The 17,166-nt window shown below is 44.9% G+C and overlaps 1 protein-coding gene across 1 annotated transcript; it reads right to left on the bottom strand.

Moving 5' to 3' along the window:
* Positions 1-7,180: 7,180 nt before the first annotated feature.
* Positions 7,181-15,344, bottom strand: LOC149429166 (tyrosinase-like). The gene is made up of 4 exons (XM_089666658.1): positions 14,550-15,344; positions 11,003-11,213; positions 9,141-9,282; positions 7,181-7,557 (listed from the first exon to the last, which is right to left on the bottom strand). Exons 1-4 carry the CDS (start codon positions 15,342-15,344, stop codon positions 7,377-7,379), a joined length of 1,329 nt encoding a protein of 442 aa, XP_089522784.1. The 3' UTR covers positions 7,181-7,376.
* Between the last annotated feature and the right edge of the window lie 1,822 nt (positions 15,345-17,166).

The following is a 17,166-nucleotide window of genomic DNA, read 5'->3' on the forward strand; positions in this document are numbered from 1 at the left end:
GGTCCTTAAATGCTAACTGCTAGGGTATTTATTGTCCCTGGAGGGTCTATTGTTGCTGTGGGGGCTATTGTTACCTGGTGGATCTACTCTTGGGGGGTATCTATTGCTGTAGTTGTTGCTGGCTGGTGATCTATTGTTGCTGGGGGGAATTACTGTTGTGGGAGTTTCACTGTTGCTGGATGTTGGAGGGTCTATCAATGCTGGTTGCTGGTGGATCTAGTGTTGCTGGGGGAATATATATTGTTGCTTCAGGGTCTATCATTGCTGTGGGGGGTATATTATTGTTTTGGGTCTATTGTTGCCGGGAGATCTATTGTTGCTGAGGGGTTTATCATTGTTGTGGGGGGTCTATTGTTGCTAGATGAGTCTGTCATTGCAGTTGGGGGATCTATTATTGTTTTGGGTCTTTTGTTGCTGGGGGATCTATTGTTGCTGAGGGGCTTAATTTTTTGTAGGGGTCTATTATTGCTATTGCTGGGGGAATGATCTATTGTTGCTGGGGGGATTACTGTTGAGGGAGTTTAACTGATGCTGGAGGGTCTATCAATACTGGTTGCTGGTGGATCTAGTGCTGCTGGGGGATTATATTGTTGCTGCAGGGTCTATCATTGTTGTGGGGGGTCTATTATTGCTATTGCTGGGGGAGGTCTATTGTTGCTGGATGGGTCTGTCATTGCTGTGGGGGGGTCTATTATTGTTTTTGGGTCTTTTGTTGCTAGGGGATCTGTTGTTGCTGAGGGGTCTATCATTGTTGTGGGGGTCTATTATTGCTATTGTTTGGGGGGGTGATCTATTGTTGCTGGGGGAATTACTGTTGAGGGAGTTTCACTGTTGCTGGATGTTGGTGGATCTAGTGTGGCTGGGGGAATATATTGTTGGTTCAGGGTCTATCATTTTTGTGGGGGGTCTATTATTGTTTTGGGTCTATTGTTGCTGTGGGATCTATTGTTCCTGAGGGGTCTATCATTGTTGTGGGGGGGGTCTATTATTGCTATTGCTGCGGGGGGTCTATTGTCGCTGGATGCGTCTGTCATTGCGGTTGGGGGGGATCTATTATTGTTTTTGGGTCTTATGTTGCTGGGGGATCTATTGTTGCTGAGGGGTCTATCATTGTTGTGGGGGGTCTATTATTGCTATTGTTTGGGGGGGTGATCTATTGTTGCCGGGGGAATAACTGTTGAGGGAGTTTCACTGTTGCTGGATGTTGGAGGGTCTATCATTGCTGGTTGCTGGTGGATCTAGTGTGGCTGGGGAAATATAGTGTTGCTTCAGGGTCTATCATTGTTGTGGGGGGTCTATTATTGCTATTGCTGGGGGGGGGTCTAATGTTGCTGGATGCATCTATCATTTTTCGTATTGGGACTTTTCGTATTGTGAAAAATTTGTAAACAGAAACGCGGTTTCCCATAGAAATGCATTGAAAACCAATTCATCCGTTCTGGAGGTCAGAAAAAAGTAAAAACCATCTTATCTGTTCAAACTCTTTATAAATTGCACTTTAACTAGAATGACCGAATGACGGCTACACCGCAGCCAGCCAGTTCTGGGAGGGTGTCATATGACGTCCTCCCAGAACGTGCTCTCCTGCGCACTCCCAGGGGCATGCACCCGGCGATCTCCGTGATCGTTGTGTCCTACAGACACAGCTGATCACATGATGTGGTAAAAGGCCAATCACAGCGGCCTTTTACCATGTGATCAGCCGTGTCCAATGACACGCTGATCACCGGGAAATGAAATTGCCGGTTCTCGGCTGCACTTTCCTCGCGCTGTCAGAGCAGTTGTCAGAGCAGGGATCGGCCCCAATCATCAGGGCACTGATGATCAGTGGCCTGATGATCGGTGCCCTGCAGTGCCGCCCACCTGTGCCTAGCAGTGCCGCCCATCATCAGTGCCACCTCATTAGTGCTGCCTATCAGTGCCCATCAGTGCCACCTATTAGTGCCCATCAGTGCCACCTATCAGTGCCCATCAGTGCTGCCTATCAGTGCCCATCAGTGCTGCCCATCAGTGCCACCTATTAGTGCCCATCAGTGCCGCCTATCAGTGCCGCCTATTAATGCCTATCAGTGCTGCCTCATCAACGCACATCAGTGAAGGAAAAAAATTACCAGCTTGCAAAATTTTATAATAGAAACAAAGAAACTTTTTTATCAAATATTTTGCTCTTTTTTGTTTACAGCACAAAAAGTAAAACACCCAGCGGGGAGTACATACCGCCAAAAGAAAGCTCTATTTGTGATAAAAATTTCATATGGGTACAGTGTTGCATGACCGCGCAATTGTCATTCAAAGTGCAACAGCGTTAAAAGCTGAAAATTGGCCTGGATCGGAAGGGGGTAGAAGTGCCCGATAGGCGAGGGGTTCAAGGCATAAATACTGTACAGGGATATGATAAAAAAAGCAATTTGTGATTGCATTAAAAACCAATTAATTCCTACGTACGACCCCAAACACACCAGTAAAGGTGCAACATCTTGGTTCCAGACCAACAAGATGGACGTTATGGAGTGGCCAGCCCAATCCCCGGATCTTCATCCAATAGAAAACTTGTGGGGTGACATCAAAAATGCCGTTTCTGAGGCCAAACCAAGAAATAGAGAAGAACTGTGGAATGTGGTCCAATCATCCTGGGCTGGAATACCTGATCACAGGGGTCAGAAGTTGGGGGACTCCATGCAACACAGATGTACAGCAGTTCTCAGAAACAGTGCGACTACAACCAAATATTCATGAAGTCATTCAAAGGAAAGCAAAATCTTCAAACATTTCTCAGTTTATATAGTGAATGTTTGACTTTGTAAAGAAGAATACAAACACTGCCATTTTTTTTGAACCGTCTAATATTCACTTTTCTTCCATTTTTTTTTTGAGGAACATCACAAATTTGCTATATTTTTCTTCATGTTTGAATTAGAATGGAAATAAAAGCTATTAGAAGGATTTTCAGCTTTATTCACTTTTTTCAACACACTGCTATTATTTTGAACACAACTGTATATATATATATACACACATACCCTTTATAAGGAAGCCCTGCACTACTCTCAGGTGCTGGTTGATCTCTGGCCCCCTAGTTCATTCGTTCCCTTGCTATCCTGACTTGTGATTTCCTGTTAATGACTCGGCTTGCTCCTGGACCCGTCTGCTCTGTATAACCCGACCTGACCCCGGCTTGTCTAACGGATCTTCTCTCCTGCTTTCTGTCTATTACCTCGGCTATCCCATCTGACTACGTTTGCTCTGATCCCCACCTGGCACCCGACTTTGGCTCGAACTGGTTATCCTGTGATCCTCTGGAAGACCTGTATACCTCGCACAGGAGCCCCCTGCCTGCAGACCCCATCTCAGCGCATCAGCCGTGCTCCTGGGTGGACCACCAACGAGCACTCCCACAGGTGACCTGTGCTACTCTGGGCCTGACTCCCGCTGTCCCACCTTCAGAGGAGTCTGGAACGAAGCCCTCACTCCATTGGCCTCTGTCACCAGGTACGTGATGGGCAGACAGGCTTTAAGATGGATGAGGACCAATCTTTCAAAGGACTTTGTGATGACAGGGTGAGTGCAACAGGACGAAAATGACCTAAATCTGCTGCAATGGAATGCTTTGGCACTGGCACGATGATAGCAGACTTGAAGCTCGTGGGAACAATTGACTGGGCCAAAGACAGATTGAAAATACCTGTAAAGACCTCAGCCAGCTGCACTGCACATGCACTGAGTACACGGCCAGAGATGCCGTCAGGGCCGGCTGCTTTCCGTGCATTCACCCTGCCCAATATTGGGAAAGTGAGTGGCTGCTCACCTGGTAACAGCTCAGCTTTGAGCATGGACTCCATATTCCCCTTTTCAAAGCGAGCGTAAAACAGAATGAACTCATCGGGGAGCGAGGCAGAGCTGGTTGAAGGTGTTCTGTTGGGTGAATTCTGGTCAGTAATAGCCAGTATTCCTTGCCACGTGCGTCGAGGATCTGCGGAGTTGAAATATTCCTCAATCCGCTGTTTGTGTATTTTGCCTTACAAACTCCCCTCTTCAGATTAGGTCTGGAGACCGGGAGGCTTACGGTGCAGCCAGAACCAAAGGCTGTGTTGCGTTCTTTGAGCAGGAGATGAACCTCCCCATTCATCAAGTACTTCTGATTAGAAAACATCATGATGTTCTTGTGACAGGAGTCACTTTGGGTGGGGGGCCCATTGAACACAGCCCCCTTTAGAGAGGTGGGGAGACCCCTGTCTCAGATACCCATATCCCTATTATGTGCAAGTCACCCTGTGCCTGTTAGGGGTACAGGGTGATCTGTCCTAATATTAGGGTGGGGGGGGGGGGTTTGTTGATTTAATGCCACGTGGTTCCATCCCATTGTTCTATTGTGACTTGCATGGGAGCAAATTATTATAGGATGTATGTTTGTGTATTTGCTTGGTGGGGGGGGGGGGGGGGTGTTCCAGCAGCCTCCCTCCTGATAGGACTGTCTGCGGGTTTGTCTCGTTACTAAATGTAGATTGCCCCATATCCCTATTATGGGTAAGTCACCCTGTGCCTGTTAGGGGTACAGGGTAGAATGTTCTAATATTGGGGTGTTCGCCACCATGTGGCTGCATCCCATTGTGTGTCTTGCTTGGGAGCATACTATTATGGGATATATGTGTTTGTACTGGCTTGGTGTGCAGGGGGGGGGGGTGTTCCCACAGCCCTTCCCCCTGATGGGACAGCCTGCTGATGTGTTTCCCCACCCTGTGTATATATCTTGTATCCATGTTAAAATAAAGCAGTCTATTTCCTGTCTTTCATGCAAGTCTGGTGCTGTCTCCTCTTGTATGGTCAGCGGTGGTGTCCGTGGATCTGTGATCGGACAGGGAAGCGGGAGTCTAACAGAAATACCCTAGTGCAGTCGGGGTCCAGTTCTTTTGTGTAGTCACCTTATCCACACACCCATTGATGTAATTAAGGACAAAGTTGGGGTAGGTGTTGATATTGGTGACTCAATCAATGGTGGCCTGTGTAGCATATTTTCTGCAATCGGTATGTGTGAACTGCTACTGGAGAGCGACCTCAGCCCAATGTTAACAGTCCTGACTGTGGGTTTCACACATTTGATAACTGGAGAGTACTTAGCCAACAGGAACAATGGAAGATGATCTGATTGGCCAAGGTGAGGAAAGGGTGCAACTCTAAACATCAGCCACATTGGTATAGACATGATCCAGGGTTTTTTGTCTCCTAGTGAAACGGGACCTTCTGTTGGAACCTTGGCAAAACAGATCTTAGTTTGCAGTAATTAACCACTTCAAGTCCGGACACTTTCACCCCTTTCCAGTCCAGGCCAATTTTCAACTTTCAGCACTATCCCACTTTGATTGACAATTGCGCAGTCACGCGACACTATACCGATATGAATTTAGCAATTTTTTTTTAATACAGATAAAGCTTTATTTGTGTTATTTATTCACCACTGGGATTTTTGCTATATAAAAATAAAAAAGTCCAAAAATTTGGGGGAAAAAAAAAAAAAATAAGTGTTTTATAAAATTGTGCAAATAAATTTCATCATAAATCTTGGTCAACATTTATTCAGTTATCATTTAATAAAAACCAAATTAGTTTATAACCCAAAAATGTTTAATTTTTATTATTTGTGTTTTTTTTTCCCCCCCCCCCCCCCCCCCCCACACACACGATTGCTTTTACAGCCTTTAAGGGTGTAAAAGCAATAATTTCTCTCTGGCTGCATTCTTGCAGCCATTGAGAACTACAGTGTTCTGTGATTGGTTACAGCTTGTCACATGATGCAAGGCTGTTGTCAATAGTCCTGTACCATGTGATCTTGGCGATAATTCAGATTTCACACGTAGCAAGCAATGATGTCAGAAGTGACATCTTGCTTAATAGTCTACATGTGATCACTGATTAACATACGTGTCATACTTACCTGCCGTGTGTAAGTTTGTACAGAGCAGCGCCAATCCCGAGCTCCACAGCTGGCACTCCTGGCTCCTGCCAAGTGCCCTCAAAGCAAACAGCTTGCTCTGGGGACACCCAAGCCAGGTCATTCCTGAGCCAGACAGCTCAGCCCCAGGTTTTTACCTTCACAAAAATTATTTTTTTTTTTTTTTATTAAAATTCCCACACAAACCTTGAGCCTTTAGAACCATTTTAACCACTTCCAGTCCAACCCATGTATATAAAAGGCTGTATGGGAGCAGTGCAGGGGTGGGTGGCTGTTTATAAACGGTCTCCCTGCTTGTGTGCTTCCTGGGAGCTTGCAGCACCACAATCCGGTGCCTGGAGGATTGTTGTATGGGACCTGTGAGGTCCTGATCATGTGATCACTGATTGGCCAATCAGTGATCACAAAAGTAGTAAGCAAGATGTCACTTCTGACATTGTTTATTATGTCAGAAATCTGAATGATCACAGAAGTCACATGGTACTGGGCTATTCACAACAGCCTTGAACCATGTGACAAGCTGTGAGCAATCATAGCTCACAGTATTTCTCAGTGGCTGCAGGAATGCAGCCAGAGAGGAGAAATGATTGCTTTTACAGCCTTTATGGGTGGAAAAGCAATCAGTGAAAAAAAAAATCCATCACCCGCCACAAGTAGTACAGTGTCACCATTGTGACTGTACTGCTAGGGTGATTGTATATAAAAAGTTAAAAAAAAAAGTTTTGGTTATAAGTCAACTTGGGTTTTTTTTTTTTACTAAAAAAGATAACTGAATCAATTTTGGCCAAGATTTACAAAATTTTATAAGAAACTTCCAAACTATTTGGACTTTTTTGCTATAAATTAAAGTCCGTGGTGAATACATACTACCAAAATAAAGTTGTTGGTCTCAAAAGTGTTAATAAAATTCATATGGGTTCAGTGTTGCATGACCGTGCAATTGTCAAAGTGATAGCGCTGAAAGCTGGCCTGGACAGGAAGGGGGTACAAGTGTCTGGCCTTGAAGTGGTTAAACAACATGCTTGGAGAATTTCAAAGTAAAAACATAAAAATGAAAAATTCCTTTTCAAAGTGAAACAAAAATGAAATTCCTTTTTAAGAGTACAAATCAGAATTTTAAAAGATAGCTTTGGATCATGTGCCCCAGCATTCCCATGGGCTGGTGTAGATGTTACCAAATCACAATTACAGCCAATTAAGTGGCATTTTCAGATAAATACAAGACACCATTAATGTCATTTTATTTTTTTATTAAAGTTATATTTTCTTTTTAACATAAATAACGCTCAAAAGCCAATAGAGATCATTTGGAGGTGAACCTGCTGAACAAACTCCATGAGATCTTGTTGTGGTCTTGAGATCAGTCATTTGACAGGGTTTCCATCACAAAATGGCAGATCCCAACCTCAAGCCTTACTTCAAGGGAGAGTTACAACCCCTGGTATTTAGAGTAGGTGTACCCAAATTTGTCGGAGGTGCGAAGGAGGTCTTTGTTCCTGTAACACGGAAAGTACGGAGTGCAGCAATCGTTACGACCGTGACCTAGTTCTTCATTATCAGGGTACATGTCTGGCGTTGCCTTGCGTCTGCGAAGCCATTCCTCGAAGATCCTACAAATATTTTATGGACTTTAAGCAATGTACACAGCCAGAATATTTATATATAAAATACACACTTTAATTAGGAAAATTTAACTTTTATGATACCAGAAGCCATCCTTTAGGTGACCCACAATGCCCAAGGCCAGTAGGAGGGCTCCCAAACACATGACAGATCAGCTGCACAGGGAGGATACCCATTTGGAGTCACTTACCCACCCTGATTGTTGGTCACAGTACAGACACCACAGCAACACATTTGCAGCATGCCGGCATTAGGCCCACAATGCAGCTGCCTTTATACATTAGGCGGTCCTAAAAAAAGGGGTTAGAGACCCCCAGCAGGTTTCTAAACTGGCAAACTCTGACAATATACCTTTTCTAGTTTGTTTCTCCTACATCTTCCAGAATTTCAGCCCAGGAAATAGCTTCAGAATTCTACATTTCTGGTGTTTTTGAAGCCAGAGTTTCCCCCTATGCTGGTTTCTTACTCTGACCCTTACATAGACCTGTGCGGTTCATTTTGTTCTGAATTGAAATTGGCAATTTATTATTTCGGAGAGTCAGACATTTTGAACAAAATGTCAAATGTAAACACAGATTTCCTTTAAACTAATTATAGCAGTCTTTCAAAATTTGAAGAAAACAAAAACCACGAAACAGGGCCGAAAAGAGACAAATTTTCTGAAATTCAAATTTCAGAGAATAGGAAATACATTAGAACATTTAATAGAAAATAAAAAAGGAATAGAAGAGACTACAGCTGTCTTTCGAAATTCGAATTTCAAAACTTTTATGAATGCAACAAACTAAATTAGCAACTTAAGTTGAACTAAATTTTTTGTTCTGCATGTCTACCGATATCACTGCAGTGCAAGTTAAGAAATTCTATTTAAAAAAAAAAAAAAAAAAAAAAAAAAGGACCACACTAATGACCATAATAATATCTAAAGCCAGCCATAGCTGGATCAAATCACAAAGGGTTCAGCGGGTACTAGGCAAAATTTGACCCATCTATGGACAGGCTGGTTGTATTGAAGTTGACCCATCAATATCTTCAGTACAACCAGAATGTCGGAGTTTTTTCCCCATCATGCATCACTACCAGCAATTATAGTCAGCAGTAGAGATCACCGTGTTGCCGGGAGAGAAGGCTCTCTGCCGGTAGAACAGAATAGCACTGGTGGGAGAGATTCCTGGCGACAATCAAGGAATTAAAAAGGAAATTGTATAATCTATGGTAGGGGTGGGCAACTGTGGCCCCTCCAGCTGTTGCAGAACTAAAAGACCCATGAGGCATTGCAAAACTGACAGTTACAAGCATGACTCCTAAAAGGCAGAGGCATGATGGGACTAGTTCTATAGCTGGAGGGCCACAGCTGATCTAAAGGATATAACACGTCTCCAGTCTGTCTCCTCTAACCACCCGTTATGTTTACAGCCCAATTTTCTGTAGCATTACAAATACTGATTAGAGGTGACCCTTTGTGATGTCATAGGCCATAGTAGAAGGCCCATCTTTCTAGCAAGTTGCTCATCTTTGATGTAACAGATTTAGTGACAAAAAAAACAAAAACAAACAAAAAAGCACTTACTTGTCAATAAAAGCATGGTGAAGTACAAAGATGGGATCATTGCTGGAGATTGGAACCTCAGACATTGTCCCACCGATAAAGATATGGACCTGGTTATGCATGCTACGCCGCAGGGTCGTGCCATCTGCTGGGTTCAAGAAGCCTACAAAAGATCATAAGGCAATATCTGGTTAAATATTTCGTTCCAGCTCCCACGTCTTTACCAAAAGTGGGACTAAATTCATCAACCTTAACCATTTTAATTTGTACGCTGCTAGACTTAAGAAAAAAAATAAATATATCTTCCTATCTTTTCACATTTCTTCAGTTGCTTTCCGATATCTGGCCTAGGCAAAAATTATGCCATACCAGGGAGTCTTCATGGGCATTTTTCCTTCCTTCCATCTGGAGTGGGGCTCTAAGCCAAGCACATCCTCCTGCCTGCATGCCTGAGCCAAGGACAGATGGATTCCAGGAAGTAAATGCTACATGAATCACCTGCTCTTATTCCAAAGTAGCCATGGCAATTTTTTCCCCAACAAAATAAAAAGCGTGGAGATCTAGATTGATACAATTGCTTTGAATATGTATGAAATTAGTGTTTTCAGTTTGTGGTGCTTGGATAAAAAAAACGTCATGTTTTTGGTACCAGAAGCCAATAAAGAGTTGGCAAAAGACCCTTACTTTGCAATGGCCAGATAGCGTTGGTCCATGTTACATAAGAGGTTTAAACATTGGTTACCCAAGTTTTTATGGGGCCCCTGTGATTGTACAGGTTCAGGCACATGCATTTCTATACTGTGGGGTCCTTTACTCAACATCACAGTTGAGTTTATTTTCTAGTTTTGGACAGGGTACGGAACTTTGGGCACTTGTCTTATCTGAAGGGGTGATTTAGGAGAGGTGCTCGGTTCAGCTCTTTGAAACAGCAAACTGGGTCATTAATTGAACATAGGGGCTTGGATTCAGCAGCACTACAAATCTGGGGTTCCCCATGATAAAGAGGGGATCCAAATTTAAAAATCCATACATAAACAAGGGCCAAAACCACCATCAAGAATCCAAGTCCTTTAGGAATCACGAGTAACAGGAAAACAAAAGCAGCTCAAAATTGGGTCTTCATTGGAGGCCAAGACCACATCACTCAAGCAGGTCCTGGGTTCCTCCTGGTGCAGAACAATGCCCGGCCTCATGTGGGGGGAGTATGCAGGCATTTCCTGGAGGATGAAGGAATTTATACCACTGAATGGCCCCCACGCTCACCTGACCTAAATCCAATAGAACCCCTCTGGGATGTCATGTTTTGGTCCATCTGACGCCACTAAGTCGCACCTCAGACTGTCCAGGAGTTCAGTGATGCTCTGGTCCAGATGTGGGAGGAAATCCCCCAGGACACCATCTGTCTCATGTCCTGACGTTGAGAGGTATACATACAAGCACGTGGGGGCCATACAAACTACTGAGTACCATTTTCAGTTGCTGCAATGACATTTCAGCCAAAACGGACTTAAAAAAAAAAAATCCCAGTGGTGAATAAAATAAACCACCAAAATAAAGCTTTGTCTAAAGAGAATGCTAAAAAATTCATATGGGTACAGCGTTGCATGACTGCGCAATTGTCAAAGTGTGATAGCGCTGAAAGCTGAAAATTGTCCTGGACAGGAAGGAGGGGTGTGAAAGTGTCCAGACAGGAAGAGGGTGGGGGGGTGTGATTAAACAAGCTGAAGTTAGAAGCAGATTGGCTACTGTGCACAGCTGCACCCGATTCGGAGGGCTCCAGTTTTAGTAAATCTCCCCAAGACAGGGAATAAGGCGAGATCCCCACAGTGACATTGTAACAAACCAAAAGCCAACTTTTTTTATATAATATACTGTTTGCTGACCTTCTAAAGCATTACGGAAGCTTTTCTTTGAGGTCCTGTAGTAGGGAATGGTGTCAAAGGCTTCCCATTTCAGCGTGTCCTCTACATCTTGGAAGGTGGGTAGGAAGGTTCCATTTTCAACTCCAGGCTTCCTGTGTAGTCTTTCCATCTGATTATAGTCTACAGCACTCAGGCAGTAAACATCAATATAGTTGTACCCGCTGCAAATAGACTAAGGGAAAGAGCCTCGTTAGATGAATGCTCATTTGCTGAATTTTTTTAAATACTCCCATTTTTATGTTAAATTCCAGTGCCCATGTATAGCCAAGTGTACGTACAGCCATGCGCTTCACCTGGTCAAATCAGAGAATGCTTTGCATTGATTGAAGATGCAAAGCACTCTGAATGGTAGCAATCAAAACCACCACTGGGCCAGTGTGCACATCGCCATAGTCCATGAATTCAGTCATTGGTCATGTATGCGGAGTCCATCAATGGTATAGGTCAGGGGCAGACTGACAACTCATGGGGCCCCTGGGCAATAGGGGATCATGGGGCCAGTGTCCTTGCTCAAAACAAGCCTATGAAAAAAGGTACCAGGGGCATCTCATGGGGCCCCCTGACCCCAGGAACTCAGGCAGTGCCAGAGTTTCCAAATGGTCAGTCCGCCCCTGGTATAGGTATACACTTGTAGCTGCAGATTCCAGCCGGTAATGGACACTGGATAAACAAAACCTAGAGAGTCCGATCGCCCCATTGTGGTAGATGTTATCAAAACACCAACTTAAAAAATTATTGCACTGATGTTAAGATATTCTGTATGCAGGCTTATACAACCACTGCCTCTTAGATGCTACCTCTCCCAGCGGATGAAACAAGTCCTCCATTAGGATGGAGCCCACTCACAAGATGAATGGAGTTGGAGTAAGCTGCCAAAGCTTCTGAGCCCCCACCACCGAGACTGAGCTGGACCTACCATGCATGCCCCCCGGCTATACACAGAGCTGGCACAGATAACAGAAAGGGGGGGGGGGGAAGGGGGAACAGATTTGTACACCTGTTGCCTAGACAATGTTTCTGGGGTATGGTGCCCCCTTTTTCAAGTCTCTCTTCAAATGGTGCCAAGTAGCCAACCTCCTGCATTCAGTGTAGCAGGACAGCCAATCACAGTGCTGGGACAAGTCAATCTAGTGGCATGGGTGAAGATGTCAAACCCCCCCAAATGTAGAAGCATCGTTGGTGTGATGGGAGTCACTTTGAGTGGGGGGGCCCATGGAACACAGCTCACTTTGGAGAGGTGGGGAGACCCCTGTCTCAGCTCCCCATATCCCTATTATGTGCAAATCACCCTGTGCCTGTTAGGGATACAGGGTGATCTTTCCTAATAGGGTGGGGGGGTTGTTGATTTAATGCCATGTGGTTCCATCCCATTGTTCTAGTGTGTCTTGCATGGGAGCAAATTATGGGATGTATATTTGTATTGGCTGTGTCATTATGCAGGGAGAGGGGGGGGGGGGGGGTGTTCCCTTGACCATATACATCTTGTATCTGTGTTAAAATAAAAAGTAGTCTATTTCCTGGTTTACTTCAAGACTGGTGTCTAGTCTTGTATGGTCTGCTGTGGTCAGTGTTCGGACAGGGAAGCGATATCCTAAAATGCAATGCAGGCTGGCACGGTTCTGTTACAGTTGGTAAAAATCCACCCCCCCTTCCCTAGTACACCAATCTTCACACTTACCCCCTAGGCCACACATACCCTCTTCTAGTACAAATCCGCTTCTCCCAGCAAAAATGCCCCCAAATCCCCTCTGCTCGCACCAATCCCCCCAAATCATTCATACTAGCACAAATCCACCGGATACTTGACCATTACAGGTTTTTGGACATCCCATAACCATGGGTATTACAGCACTGGCCATGCCACTGACTCCCAACAGCCTCAACCCTTCTGGAAAGGCTCAAGATTTGGGATCTGTGGGAATGTGTTCCCATTCAGCTAAAAGCCTGTCTGGGGTCAGGAAATTAGGTTGGACAAAACCTGCTCATTGCCGATATTTAACTTCATCCCAAGTCTTTATTACCACCATCAGGGCTTTGTGCATGCTGCAAAATGGTCAAACCATGTATTTACAACTGGCCATTATGGATATATGCTATGCTGCAATCAACAGTATTCAGAGGTATTGGGTAGGTGCAGCAGGGGTGTTGGGTAGGTGCAGCGGGTGTGGTGGGAAGCACAGAGTCCCGATTTGCTAAAAACAATATATTGTACAAGTAGTTCAACAGTATGACCAGGCCTGACAGGAGGCCTAACCTGACCAATATCACTTACAACAGCTCAATGCAGAGACAGAGGTTTGTAGACTCAGTTGTCCACAATGACAAGCGAAGTACAGCCTGGCGAATCCAACCAAAAAGGGGAAGCTTCCTGAGAAGGTAAACAGTCCCTACTCTCTCCCTCCTTCATTGGAACCTTTCCCAATTGGTAGTGCTGACTGACAGGGAACCTGTCCCTATGCTAGCCACTCACAAAGCATGCCAAAACCTGTGGGAAGAGACTTAAACTCTGCTTGGCCTAAGATGGAAATCAGGCAGGACCGTGGATAACGGAGTACCACCAGTCCTTCTGTAAAGGGCCCTGGCAGCTAGAAAAGCCAGATGTGGGCAGGGAGGGTGATAGGCATGGTGGTGGGGGGGACCAATCCCCTGTATGACTCTGCAGCAGCTGAAAGCTAGCTTCTTTTCCTCCCACTGGCTTTCAGCTGCTGCAGAGAGCCATTCAGAGGTCAGTCCCAGTAATTATCAACCCCTCCCCCCACAAGACCCATCACTCTCCCTGTGCACCATATGTCTCCCCCCCCCTTTGCTGCTGCCCAGCCATCCCCTGTGTGCCCCCACCCCCTCAGTGCTGCCGGCTTCCCTCCTTTCCACCAAGCTGCAAGCACACTATAGGACCCTTCAAGGTGGAGTGAGGGAAGGATCCGATAAATGTCATTTACCAGCCCCTTCCTTTCCTAAATGAACAAGGTACCAATCAGTCACTGTATTCATTCATAACTGAAGCATAGTAAAAAACTATTTTTCTGGGGTGCACCCCATCAGGTTGACTGTATAGTGCCCCGTGGCAGCCCTGCCACCAGGGTCACATGGGACAAGAGCATCCAACCAGATCACTGTCCTTTCAGACAGAGGAAGCCAGAAACCCAATTTCTCTACACTTCCTCCCCTCGGCATTGCCGCTGCGGTCCAGTGTCACCTGTTCTGGAAAATAGAGACTACCTGTCTACAGGTCTGGTCCAAATTTCTAACAGATTGGCAAGGGTTTCCATATAGATTCTTGCTCTGTGCAAAACTGGGGAAAGCAATGCAGATGCGAATGCTCCACTTTAGAGAGATTGTCCATCACTAATGGTCATGGTGACAATATTTTACAAGATCTAAGCGAGGACAAATTCAACAGCACAAGCAGTTTGCTTTTTTTTTTAGGAAGATGCCAACAAAGTGAGGGGAAGTTTCTCTAACAGAGCCCTGAAGAGCAGTACAAACATGAGAAAGGTTCCCCACCTACCTTCCAAGTGGCAAAATGGGAGTATCTACTGATAAACCCTTGCACGTCATTATCCCCGAAGAAGTCATCGTTACAGATGGAGCATTTTTTCTCTCCTCGCCAGTCCCAATAAGGAAGGGAAAAGTTTTCATCCCCTGTCAAGAGCTGAATTTGTCGCTCTAGGAAGAGGAGGCCCAGCCGATGCCAACCGGGAAAAGCTGGACCTTGATGGGCGTAGTTTCTGGTCAAAAGAAAGTCCCCATCTAACAGAAGTGGTTTTATGGAGTAGTAATGGATCCAAGAAAAAACATCATAAATGAAGGCATCAATAAAGCGGTATGTGTCCTTGTGATGGCGGTCTCCAGTGTATAAGATGACAAAGTTTTGACTTATTGTGGTTTTGGCCAGTGCCAAGTAGCTGAAGAATTTTTTCCTTTCCAGAAAAGAAAGTTCTCGAATTTCTTTGCGCACAACGGTGTTTTTGCGGTCACATTGTTCTCCAAAATACCCGTACTTACAGTCACCGCAGTCATAGCCTCTGTAGTCTTTGAAGCACTCGCAAGTGGAGTTATAGTAAAAATGTGGCCAGTCCAGGCGGTCGTCGTCATATTGGGGCACTGTGCCAGCTGCAAAAGGGGTAATTGTAATCCGGTTACGGCATCTGCCGCGGCCTGAGTTGGAACCACAGGGGCTGCCATCCTTCCAAAGCGGGCAACAGATTTTTGTCTGAATTGCAGTATCTGTGGTGCAGGCTCGTGGGAATTGACCCTGGACTACATTAAAACAAAGAACGAGGAAGACTCCAAGGGCAATCATGGCTCACAGCAGTAGAAGATTGACTATTGGAGAAGACAGCAGACTCAAAGCGTTTCGGAACTCCAATCTAAAATAAAATTAAAAAAAAAAAAAAGTTGTAAAAAAACAGGGGATTCTAAATGCATGAAACGTTAAGTGAACTATGGGGGTTGGCTTAGGAAAGGCAAAGAGTATTTCTGTGCCACTTTGGAGCAGGTAATGGGCTTTCTGAAAACTCAAGCACTCCCTGCTCGTGTTTTGATCGCCTCTCTACAACTGGATTTCCAAACACCACTATACAAGACAGGTAAAGGGTTAGGACCCCTCATTTACCTGTGTGCATGTAAAGAACGAGTTCTCTTTGGCCGAGATATATGCAGACTTTGGTTGTCCACAGTTTATGAACTGACTAGGGTGATCACCCACTAAATCAAACCTCTGGCTGTAGCCAGAAGCCATTCATTTAGTCTCACTACTTCCTGCTGTGCAGGCAACATGCATCTTTGGTTGCTAGGATGCAAGGAGCCACCTACATTCTAGTAACCAATAATGCCATGTGTCCTAGCAACCAATGACACCCTTAACCAACATGCTGGCATCCTAGCAACCAATTAAATCATTGGTTGCAAGGACTCCAGCAGCTGCATGGTTCTTGGTTATGGTGCACAATAACAAAACAAAAAAAACAAAAAAAAAAACACAAACACACCCCAAAAACCCCACAGCAACACTCTGCACCTGCTAGATGGGGGACTTACAATTGAAAATCATCAACATGTGGATCTACAAAACTGCATATAGGTAATACAACCATCAACCATTTGTGTGTAATGGTACATCCACTTTAAATATACACAAAAAAAAACAATTATACATACAAAATATAATCCCAGAGGTAAGGTTCAATAGTTTGTTGCTACCACCACTGGCTGGGGAAGGCTGCCTTCTAAGCGGGCTGAGAACCTAGACGCTACAAAACAGCAAAACAGGGATGGGGAGAGGAGCAAAAAAAAAAAAAAAAAAAAAAAAAAAAAAAGGTAGAACATTCAATAATTATGCCGTCACAGATACTGCAGGTAAGGAGCATTGGAAGACATCAGTCCAGTTCACATCAGTGCCACTGTCAGGAGCCATGAGAAGCCAAAGCAGGGATCCAAGCAAAACGCCTGGGGAGCTCCAGCTGGAGACCAGATCTGTTGGAGAGCTATCAAACATCCAGGGAGGACATTTTGGAGGCCAAATGAACCCAGCTGATGAAGGTGGTGCGATTTGGCTTCCAAAGCACATTCCGATTGGTCACAGCACCCTGGACATTTAACAGCTCCTTGATCAGCTCTCCAACAGATCTGGTCTCCAGCTGGAGCTCCCCAGGCAACTTGCTTGGATCCCTGCTTTGGTTCCACAGGGCTCCTGACAGTGGCACTGATGTGGACTGGACTGGGGTCATCTTTTGGAGCTCAATCCAATACTTTTTATCAGTGACGTCTGAGTGCATAATTACTGTATTTTATACCCTTTTTAATTTAATAAAATTTGCTACACTGTTAGTGGCTTGGCACCTCTCCCCAACCCTTCTCTTTTGTAAGAAACCACACACACTTTCCATGCCAAATCTTTATCCTAGATAGGAGTCTGGCATAGATTTTAAAAAAGTAAAAAGCATAGGGTAATCCCAAAATCCCTTTCAGACCCACTTCCCAAGTATACAGCCTGGCTGTCCAGGGAAGGGGGCAGTGAGCATATGTACCCCCCTTCTGAACTATACCAGTCCACTTGCCTGAACCATTCAGAACACCCTTCTAACAAAGCACCTTGTCCCCATATTGATCACAAGGGCCTCCTT

The sequence above is a fragment of the Staurois parvus genome, unplaced genomic scaffold, assembly GCF_062004578.1.
Source record: "Staurois parvus isolate SC_StPar_1 unplaced genomic scaffold, SC_StPar_1.0 ptg002763l, whole genome shotgun sequence".
Classification (NCBI taxonomy): Eukaryota; Metazoa; Chordata; class Amphibia; order Anura; family Ranidae; genus Staurois; species Staurois parvus.